The 11,424-nt window shown below is 46.1% G+C and overlaps 1 protein-coding gene across 1 annotated transcript; it reads left to right on the forward strand.

Moving 5' to 3' along the window:
- Positions 1 to 416: 416 nt before the first annotated feature.
- LOC103777051 (coronin-2A-like) lies at positions 417 to 11,152 on the forward strand (the record flags this gene model as incomplete). The annotated part of the gene is made up of 5 exons (XM_008944590.1): positions 417 to 617; positions 5,388 to 5,504; positions 9,834 to 9,983; positions 10,537 to 10,716; positions 11,036 to 11,152. Coding segments are annotated over exons 1-5 (765 nt in total), but the record flags the coding sequence as incomplete, so codon positions are not given.
- Between the last annotated feature and the right edge of the window lie 272 nt (positions 11,153 to 11,424).

Genomic DNA, 11,424 nt, shown 5'->3' on the forward strand with positions numbered 1-11,424 from the left:
CTTTCACTCACCATCTTTCAGTCTTTCCTCACTCATGGTGGTGTATCTTTCATGCTTCTTGAGCTCTGTGCTCTTGAGATTCATCTCTTAAACTTGCTGCCACGTGGCCCTGCCCCAGCGATAGGACCTGCTGGTGCAGGCACTGCCCAGCTGGCTGGTGATGGAGAGAGATGTCTTTTCTGCCCTGCAGTCTCCTCACTCCATCAGTGATGTGCAACGGGTGCAGAGACAGGTCATGCCACAGGTGTGAAGACCAGCAGAGAGAAACACATCTAGCACTGCTGGCCACGGTCTGGAGTGAGGAACCCGAGTGGGGAGGGTGAGCCTGTGCTGGGGAAAGGGGCGTGGGGTCTCCAAACCTTACTGGGGCAGCCGCGGGTCCGTGTGTCACGCGGTGTTGTGCTCTCCCCTTGCAGATGTCGTGGCACCCGCAGTACCGCAGCTCCAAGTTCCGCCACGTGTACGGCAAAGCTGCCAGCAAGGAGAAGTGCTACGACTGCGTGCCCATCACCCGCAACGTCCATGACAACCACTTCTGCGCCGTGAACCCCCACTTCATTGCAGTGGTGACCGAGTGCGCGGGCGGGGGGGCCTTCCTCGTCATCCCCATCCACCAGGTGAGCTCTGCCGCGGCGAGCTGGCGTTTGGGAGCAGGTCAAGAGTCTGGAGGAGAGCTGGTCTCTCTAGGGAGCTAGGCTGCACAGAGGGTGTGTACAGAGTGCCCTGGCAGGTGATTCCTGGGATGTGTGTATTTATATCTTACATTGCTGCTTGCAGGTTTTTAACACCTTCCTTAAATTCATATCTCATTTGCCTTTCTTCTATAAGCAGCGGGGATGGTGCTGGTCAGATATTTGTCTCCTAGGAGAAACTGCAAATAAAAAAAACAGTAGTTACAAAGGGCAAAACCTGAAAGGTTCATTAGTGATATGGCTTCAGCTGTGACCAAAGGAGAACATGGTACGTTCATTCTGCCTTTTCCCTTCTGAACAAGTGGAGACATGGTTATCAGGCAACTAAGCTCTTACGCTTCAAGAATTGATGCTGGAAAAACTCCTCTTTCAGAAACAAATCCCGTGTTTGTGGGTTTTGGTGACTTAGGGATCTGATGAGAGGGAAAAGCTGGCCAGCTGATGTTTATTGCTTCAGAAAAATTAGGCATGCACTAATATGGATTAAGTTCAATATGAGATTATGAGCTCTCTGGAATCAAGGCAGAACAGATGAAAGGCAAAAGTTCAGCCTTTAATTAAAAGTTAATTGATGGTGTTATTGCAATGCCACTTTTTCAATCTATATTTGCAAAGCATGAAAGTGAACTGGCTATGCCTGAAGAACCTAGTAGTGTTTTTAGCTCTTGTAGACTTTGTTTATTCAGCTCCTTCACTGCTGGTGCTGTTCAGAGACAGTCTGTTTAAAATTAACCACTACCTTGTTTTTCTTGGCTGAGTCACTGCTGCCCCCTCGACCATGATCAGTTGAGGCTGAAGAACTTGACTTTATCACAGAGGTACATCTGTAAGCAGGTAGCTGGTGACTGTGTGACATGGGATGGAAAACAGCTCTTAAAGTGCTGGCAAAAAAAGCTGATGATACTTGCATTGCTTACTATTAATTCTTGTGTCTTCTCACCTCTTGTCACCTTGGCTAGTCTTCAGTAGCAATTATCCCATTCTTAACACCTGCTCACATACTCCACCCAGCCTGCTTGCAGAAGTCAAAGGCATGGTAGAACTAGAAGATGCAGAAAAGGATAATTAAAGTACATCAATGAAAATGTGAAATTGCTTTCATGTGAGGAAAGACTTTGTAGGTTAGGTCTCAATCAGTCTGGGACACAAGACAAATGAATGCGTTGTATAAAACTGTGAAGAATGTGGGGAAGAAGCATAAAGAGTAATTGTTGATTTGTGTGGTGAAGGGAACCCTGGAGAACAGGGAGCAGACCATTAGCAGCAGATGTGAATGCTTCTGCAGTTCAGATGTGGAGCTCACTACTCTGACTGCTGATGAGCCCAGAAGAATTAAGGGATTTAAAACAGGATAGAGTTATGCAGAGGAGCTGGTTTACAAGCTGTGCTTGTGCAGATGCAGGTCCCCTAGTTCAGGAAGTCCCTTGAGGGTCGGCCTTTGGTGGTGGATCAGGGATCTGTATGTGCTGCACTTCATACAGCTGTTCTCTGAATCCCTGTTCCTGGCCCATGCTGAGGGGCACAAGCAGCCTCAGCCACACTGGCGACTGTGGTTATGGTTCTTTTTCTTTTTTTTTCATGATACACTTCCAAGCTAGTACCACCAGGTGAAAAGTGTCAGCTTTTGATTTGTGCTCCTGGTGGTGGTATTTGTGGCTGCCATCTCCTCCTCTGGTGGTGACCCATGGTAGACACCATACTGAGCTCTTGGCTTGTGCTCCTTGCTGCCAGGGCACGGAAGGCAGCCCAGTCCACAGAGGTGTGCCTGGGACAGTATTGCCCTCTCATGATGGATGGCTGATCTGTGGTACTTCTGTCTGGGTTCACAGGAAACAGACACATCCCAGGGACATTGCCTTCAGCCAAAGCAGGAGATGGCAGCCTGGACAGGGAGGGCTGTGCTTTCTGGGCAGGATGAACGGCCTGCCTGGGGAGCTGTTCTTGTCCCTCCAATGCTTTCTTTAGTTCATTCTGCATGTGCTGCTGGAGGGGCTGCCTGCCTCAGGATGTGCTCAAATGCAGGCTTAACTCTACTCTGTTTAACCATGCCTCCTTGCTTGTTTGTTGTGCTCCTCTCCTGCTGAGTCATGGACACCAAGCTCTCTCATCTCTCCTGGAATAAATACTACTTCTTGCCTTCTGCACCACTCTTCCTCTCTGAGAGCCTGGGGGTGGGGTACGGTTGGGAGACGTGGAGGTCATGTAGGTAGAGAGCTCTTTGCACTAGATACACTTCCTTCAGCAGGCCCTTGCATTCAACCTGAGGAGGAATTAGCTGAGTATTTGCCACCACTTGGACAATGGTATTCTGTTGCGGCATGCGTCAGTTAGGTCCTCATGAAGATGTGCCGTCGAAGCCAGGTGGGTGGAATGGTAGCACATCTCACCAGAGAGGGAGGTGGCTGTGGCCACAGGGGCTGCCTGGTGCCCAGAACCAACTGAATGCCCCTGTAAATCTTGCAAGTCTGAGGAGTCATGGGCTCAGTGACTGTAGCTGGGACATGATCTGCCATAATGTGGCCTGGGTGTAGGCTGGTGTCTGACATAGATGCGTTAGGAAAGTGTATGCACTGCGTGCTAAGGAAGGGTCTTGTCTCAGGAGGCAATTTTGTGGCTTTTCTTTGAACTTTTCTCCTTCTTCAGCAACCAGAGTTGGTCTGGACCGTACCTGTCTCTTCCTTTGCAGCATCAAGCAAAGGGGTAGCAAAATGAGAACACAGTCCCAAAAGACAGGAAGGTATTTGTGTCCAAGCCTTTGCAGTCCCCAGTCTTTCAATGTGTCAGCACCAGGTGTGAAAGGGAGAACATCTGTGATTATGTAGACCTCCTAGACACAAACCCAGCCTCCTTCTCTCTGGGGGAACGGACTATGGAATGAAACCTGTGATGACCCCTCAGACCTCACCTAACTGACGCTGTACGTAGGTGCTGTACCATGGCGTGACGACAACATGTGTTGGTGCCTTTTGGAGAGCAACAGAGAAGTGGGGTGCCACCATAAGTTTGCTGGCAGCCTGGGGGTTCTTGTGTTGTGGGTCCTGCTCTATCCCAGGGCTGTAGGATTGCAGTGGGGCAGGTGGGACTGCGAGCTGGGAGGACAAGGTCTCCTTTTCCAAGGCCAACTGAGCCTGCTGGGGATGTGTGGGTAGGAGAGCTCTGTAGGATGGGGCAGGCAGAGCAGGCTCAGGGCAGCCCGGGAGTCTCCCAGATGGAGTGGGGAGCAGACAGGTAGCCAGCTCTGGGAGGAGATGGAGTTCCCATAGGGATCAAGGGATCCCTGTGGAGCTTGCTGCCCAGCCCATTGCGTTGCCAGCTTGAAACCAAGCCCTGAAGCCTACAAAAGGACACTGTGGGTGGGGGAACGCTGCTTATTAAAGGCCTTTTATCTCTCTTCTGCCTTCCCAAGTCGCTTTGCATTGTTGCTGTTATAAAAGGGAATTGTTTTAGACTGTAGTCTAAAAAAGCAATCTTTTACATTTCAAAGCCCCCTGGGTGTTCTTAAAGCAGGTTAGTCCTTGTCTATGTGACAAACTTTCCAGTGAAGCCAGAATAGTTACACATCGAGTCCTTTTGTGCATTCAAAACTGTAAATATTTTCAAGCCTGGGAAAATTACATCTTAGCCACCTCCCAGTTAGGGTCAGCACTGGCTCCTCTTTGCTGTGGACTTTTAAGACCCATCTCTGGAGGAGGCCAGGGAGTACACCAGCAAAAGTGTCTGCTTTCCAGGAGATCCCATGTTTGCATTCCTTTGGATTTAGGGTTCTTTGAGGCAGGATAAAAGTAAGCCGGAAAGCATCACCAGTTTGCACACCATGTCTCTCTCCTTAGGTGGCTGATCTTTGCTCTCGGATAGATGTCTGGGTTGCAAGGTGGGTCCTGGAGCTTCCCATAGTTCTCCTGCTCAAGACAGAGAGAAGCAAGCGGTGGTCCTGTGTTAATACAATACGCAGCACCCTTCCTAGTACAAAATACATGCACCGATGCAGCAGAGGCGCTGCCTGCGGTTGGGTTTATCCTGATGCAACACAGCCTCCATGTGGCAACCCTCCGTAGTGCACTGTGTGCAGGACTTCTATCAGTGAAGATGCCACTCAAACACGCCATTTTTTTTGAGAGTCTGGAATGCTAGTCGAATTCAGTGAGTGGCTGGATTTGAACATCGTCAGAGAGAAACAGCTAGCTTATTGAAAGAAAAACTGCTTTTGTAATTTGTGTTGCAAATGTCTTTTTGCTTGAGATATAAAATAAAAGCTGGATGATCAGGCTAACACATAAAAGCTACACATTTTTTTTCCCCCGCCTATGAGAAATTTCTGTTGAAAGAGATTCTGTTTTCATTTTTTCCATTAAGTTCTTCAAAAACTGTGTAAGATCCAACTAATTTGTAATTGTTTTCCCTCTTTTTTTTTTTTTTTTTTTTTTTTCCCCTGGTGTCTGAACCAAATACTGTCTTCTAACTTCAGCAGTCTCAATGGCAGCATGTGTACAGATTTCTTGATAGCAGTGTCTACTTAGGAAGCCCTGAGCACTTTTCCCCTTTCTTTTTGGTGATATCATGAAGACTTGCATTCCAAAGCAAAAGGAACATAACAAGCAGAAAGAGGTGTCTTGCTGGAGCTGGCTTGGATCTCCACTGAAAAAGTCCTGTAATTCCATGGCTCATCCTAGGTCTGATGATATTTGTTTTTTCCAGACAGGCAAGCTCGACCCACATTATCCCAAAATATGCGGGCACAAAGGGAATGTTCTGGACATCAAGTGGAACCCATTCAATGACTTTGTAATAGCTTCGTGTTCAGAAGATGCTACAGTAAGTTTACCAGCTTGCAGTCTGTTATTACATGGCTAATGTGGTTTTTGGGGAAGAAATGAAAAAGAAAACAAAAGGTCCATGGATGAAATGTTAAAGCACATATACACTTACAAAAGAAGTCAGGTAAGAGTAAGATTCCTTTCTTTCTCTGGAGGTCAGACTTGTGTGAGCCCTTCCAGGTGATATAACAAGGTCACTGTGAAGAGGAAGACGTGTTTTGTGGAGGCTTGCATCTTTTTGGGTGTGCTTGCATGAGAAAAACAGAATATGAAGTGGAAATGGAATAAACATTCAAGTTTAATGGCTATGAAAGTCTTCCTTTACTTTAGAATAAAAGTTTCAATATAACACGGTCTGGAACAGCTATTTCAGATTAATTCCCTGCAGAGCAAGTTTGAGTTTGCTTGTGTGCTCAGTTACTCTGCAAAGTCATGCTGGATCAGTTACGGGGTAGCTGAGGAATCTGTGTCATACTCTTCTGCAATAAGTGGTTTGGCTGAAGTTAGTATAATAAACATGCAGTCACATTTTTACTCCACTGTAGATGCAGACTAGTTAATAGGAATTGAAAGATTCAACTCATGTTTATAAGGAACAATTTAGCCTATATTACCCACTGAAAGGTTGGTTACCATGTCCTGTTGAAAGTGTGGTGTTGGCTTTTGTGATAGTGAGGACATCTGAACAAACTATTGTGTTTTTTTTCCAGACATCCCACATGTGTTTTCTCCCACTGGGTATATTCACCCTCTACCACACAGCATAGTGGAGGTTTCCCTTGTCATTTCTTCTAGCTGGCATGGTGCACATTCTCTGCCATTTCAGCTCTGCCAAAAGTTGCTTTTGGATTGGAAATCTAGACTCTTGGAATTGTCCTTCCTATTTAATGAATTGCCTTTGCTTCTTTGGATATTTGTGTCTTTTTTGAAGTCTTCCATTTTTGGGCTGCCTGTAAGGGTTTATTTTGTCTTCCAAACTGCATGCCAGTTTTTCATGCTGTCTTAGGAAGGATTTGTGGCAGGAAGGCACCACCACGACCTCTCTTTTGAGCCTCTGACAAGGAAGGAGCACAAACTTTGAAACTTCCTGCTGCAGTTACAGGCTCACAGAACCATTTGTGTTGAAAGGGAGCTTGGGCAGGCCCTACCTTAACCAGCTGCACAGGTCTGTGGAGCTGAGGCTTGAAAACCACCAAGGTCAGAGATTTCACCACCTCTCTGAGAAAGCTATTCCTGTTCTTCACCACACCTATGGGGAAACACTTTTCCTTATACGCTGTCAGAACCTCCCCAGTGTGATGAGTGACTGCTGTACCCCATCCTTCCACCCTGAAAGTCAAGACAGCGTCTGGCTCTATTTTCTCTGTAGTGTTGTCAGTATTGAAGGTCTCTGTCAGTTTTCCCTGAAGTTGTCTCTTCTCCAGGCTGAGAAAGCCCATCTCTCTCAGATTCTCGTCACAGGGCAAGTGCTGCAGCCTGCTGAGCATTCTGGTGGCCTCTACTGGGCTCACTTGAGTTCATCAGTAACTTTCTTGGCGATGAAAAACTAGATGCAGTGTTCCAGCTGTTGTTTAATGACTGCTGTGTAAGGGGGAAAATTGCTTTCCTTGATCTAGTGGCATCTTCCTGTTCCAGACCAGGGTGTTGCTAATCAAGGTCTCTGCCAGGGCATTCTGCTGGGTCATACTTATTCTATTGTCCACCAGGACCCCAGGTTCTATGCAAAAGGGCTGCTCTCTGTCATCTTTTTTTTCACTTTTCTACTGAAGTGGTGAGGACAGCAGCTTGTGTTTCTTAGTGTGACTGTCCTTCCTGATACCTGATAACTAGACATTGGGAGGTCGCTTAGTCCAAACCCTGCACTGAAGCAGGCCAGTTGAATTAAGTTGCTCCAAGCCTTGTCTGGATGAGTTTGGAGCACATCAAAGGCTACAGAACCTGTGGCCTCACCTGGTTCTTCCAGGGGTGGAGTACCCTTCTAAGGAAAATAGGGCTCCTCTGATCTCCAGGGAGTGACCATACTGTGATTTGTGTCCATGGCCTTCAGTGATCTCCTTGTGCACCTCCAAAGAGGCTTGCTTCATCATCTCTGTGCCTTCTTGCAATGTAGTTGGAGGGCAGCCATAAGAGCTCGCCTTCTCCTCCCACACTGAACAAAACCTGTTTCTTCCAGCTCACCCCAGGTTTACTGTGCTCTCATCCCCACCTCTTCTCAGTGGCTGCTGCTAGACTCCTTCCATGGGGTCAACATCTGTCCTGGCCTGTACTGGAGAGACCAGGTCGGACATACTGTTGGGAAATCTCTGCAGCAACACTTTCTCTGTCCTGAGAGAAGCCTGAGGAAGTGTTTTTGTGGTCCCACATCTGCCCACCACTTCCACTGGGCTGGGCATAGAGCCAAAACCTTCCTTGCATTCTGTTGTTAAAAGTCTGGTGCTCTCTGCCATTTACAAACATTAACATAAGCACCACATGGCTTCTGTGCAAGGATGCATCTGATTACTCTTACTGGCCTGGGTTCCCTGCAACTTTTGAGAAAGGCTAGAAACTTCTGTGAAGATGGTGGAAATTTCTCATCACCCACATTCTTCAGTGGTTTCTTGGCCATTAATCAGCCTTTCTAGAATTTAGTTTGGTGTTACCACAGCTATCTTCTGTGGTATGTAGCTGAAGCAGGCAGGGTGGTACTTTTGGACATGGGAGAGGATGGATAGTCTCTGTGAACAATCAGTGCCCTTTCTAGTTCCCACAGGCGTAGGACTGAGGCCGGTGTAAGTGGCCAGGGGCTGAGAGTTTGTAGTTTCCTTTTGGCAAATTATCAGGCACATTTGAATTCATTGCTGAAGATCTTCTCCCTTGTGGCTAGAGGGGCAACTCTGTGTCTTTTACTTTGCTTTGCCAGGTTTTCTTTGTGATGCAGAAGGGTAGGTAGCTTGTGGATTGTTCCTGACTGGTCTGGCTGGTCTGGCTCCAAGACCTGCTTCTTCTGTGCACCCAAGGACTGGCAATTTCTGCTATGTAATGCATCATCAGATTCCAGTCAGGGGCTTTTCTCTGGTTTTACCACCATCCATTTCATAGCGTGGAGAGTGAATTGTTCATTCTAGACAAGTCTTCCTCAGTGTGAACATATTTTTCCTTTTCCTACTCTCTCAGCCTCATTCCTTTAGTGATAGCTGTTGAAGCTGCAGAGTGTGATGCTTTCTCTTACCACTGTAGAAGTTCACCTAGAAGCTATTGGACCCCACAGTCCCTAGGTTTCTGATGACCTTGATTCCTCAGTGGGATAAACCCTACTGAGAAGGCTGCTCATGATCTTTCCCAGCATGTCCCAGAATTTGTGCCTCTCTTTCTTTGGTTTAGAAAGGTGTGATCCTCATCAGTCAAACTGGAAGGCTGGAAGTCAAAAAGGTATGGCTAGCTTCCAGAAACTATCTGCTTCAAAGAGAATTTCCCTTTTGCTTCAGGCTAAGTTCTAAAATAATTATGACAAGCATTGCAGTTTTCACTGAGCCAAAGGGTTAATCATCTGTTAACATACTATGTACTTGACTTCCTTTGATTAGTGTGAGAAAGGCTTTCATTTTACCTGCATAGGTTCAACCCCATTTGCAGGTACCCTCTATTGTCTTCTGCCAGCCCTGGAGGATGGAAGATTTTTGTCTTCATGCAGCACCCTCCTAGAGGAACGCAGGGCTGCAGGTAAACCTGTTAGGAGACAGCACACTTCCAGTGTTGTGACTTCAGAGTGGTGCTGCTTACTCTTGTCTCTCTGCTGATGGTATCTGCCATGTGGCCATCTGGGTGGGCTTCTGTGTCCTTTGACAAATGGCTGTGTCATTCGCAAAGCGTTCAGCACTGGTGCAGTTTTCTGTGGGACAGACAGCACTACAGCTGTCATCTGACCAGGGGAGTTTCCAGTTCTTTTGCCAGGTACTGTTGGTTGGATGACCTCTTGGATTAATTACTGCTATAGTATCTTCTGGGACACTTTACTGAATGTCATTTCAAATTTGTTTGTTCCTTCTCAGAGTTCATTAGGAAGCAAGGTCTGCAAGATCTGTGGTTTACTTCTTCCCCTTAGGAATAACTTTTCATGATTGTGCTGACAGCTTGGCCAGGTCTAGGGGTTGGATTGCCAAGTTAAAACAAACCGGTAGAACTGCTGGCTAAAGACAGAGGGTAGAGAAGAGTCTTCAGGCCCTCAAAAAAGTAAAGATACTAATTTAAGAAACAGTTATGAATCTTCATCAATAATAGTTACTGGTAAGTTCCAAAGTTGCTTCTTGCTCAAAAATCTCACAAAGACCTATCCTGTGCCATTCAGGTTAAAATCTGGGACATCCCTAAGCACTTGCTAACAAGAAATATTACCATTCCAAAGAAGGAACTTCTGGGGCATGTTCGAAGAGTGGGCCTCATTGAATGGCATCCCACTGCTAATAACATCCTCTTCAGCTCTGGCTATGACTACAAGGTGGGTCTGTTCTCTGTGGAGCTCTCTTCCTGTATGATACGGTGTTTTGAAATTTATTTTAATTTCAAACTGTAAGATCATACTAGAGAGTTCAGAACCCTTCTTCAGGGGGAAATTCCATGGTGACTCGAAAGGCAAAAGGACATTGCTGCAAGTTCAAAAGGATTTGCTAATTTTTGAGTTTTCTGATGAACTTCTGTTTGTTCTGCCCTTCTCCTTTACTAGATTTGATACAATATGCAACACCACGCATTTCTGTTTGTTTCCTTTCTTTTGCTAATGCAAATATCTGCAAAGATGGCTGGCCACTTTCATGTATAAAATGTGGTTGCAAAGGAAATATTGAACAGTAAAGAATATTTGACATTCTGAGGAAACACTATGTCCCTGATATATTGCTGTAAGTATCAGGAATTATTTTAAATGTTGCAGAATAACCACTGATGATAGTAAGACCTATACATGTAGAGAAGAGAGGAAGAAGTGAAGAGGGTACACAAGGTCCCCAGATAGTCAGGCAGCAAAGGGCTAATTTTTTGTTCTTTTGCTTCAGATAATGATCTGGAACCTTGACACCAAGGAGGCTGTCATCTCAAACCCAGTGAAGATCCTTGATGCTCACAAAGACGTGGTCCTTTCCATGTCATTCAACACAGATGGCAGTCTCCTTGCCACAGCTTGCAGAGACAGGAAGATACGTCTGATAGATCCTCGTGCAGGAACAGTCTTACAGGTAGGTAAGATGAAGCTAACTTCATTGTGTAGGTGTTTGCACAGATTTCTGTACGCAGAAAGTCTTGTCTATAACTAATAGGGGTTGCTCTGTTGCATACGTGTAAATCAGTAGACAGAGAGATTGAGTGGGCTTTTGGAAATGGTCCTGAAGAGTTTAGGCCACTTTTCTCAGATCCACATGAAATCCTGCTCACCGTAGTTCAGCCAGGCTGAGCACATCTTTCAGATGTGACTGACTCATAGATCTCATGTAACATGAAATGTAACTATGCAACAAGTGCTGTCTTTTACTCACAGTGTCCTTTGTCTCCCTATAGGAAGCCAGCTACAAGTCTCATAGAGTCAATAAAGTTTTATTCCTTGGAAATATGAAAAAGCTCTTCTCTACTGGAACATCTCGGTGGAATAATAGGCAAATTGCATTATGGGATCAAGTGAGTTGGACCAGCAATCTCACATTACAAGCTTCGGTTTTCTCTCTTTTGCTGTCACTTTAGCATTTCCATCCGCGCAAACCCCAAGAACTGGTTTATAACAACAATTTAGAAGTGTTCTGTCAAATTCTTAGTGGGTGATAGATGTTGTAGCTGATAGGTACAGCTCTGTAAGGGAATGCCTGGTAAAATCACAGCTCTGGGCTGTAACTGAGGCTAAGCAGAGAAGGGCTCTGGGAGAGAGACTCAGCTAGAATAGAGGAGGCAAGGCA

Source organism: Merops nubicus, unplaced genomic scaffold, assembly GCF_000691845.1.
Source record: "Merops nubicus isolate BGI_N331 unplaced genomic scaffold, ASM69184v1 scaffold46817, whole genome shotgun sequence".
NCBI classification, from domain to species: domain Eukaryota; kingdom Metazoa; phylum Chordata; class Aves; order Coraciiformes; family Meropidae; genus Merops; species Merops nubicus.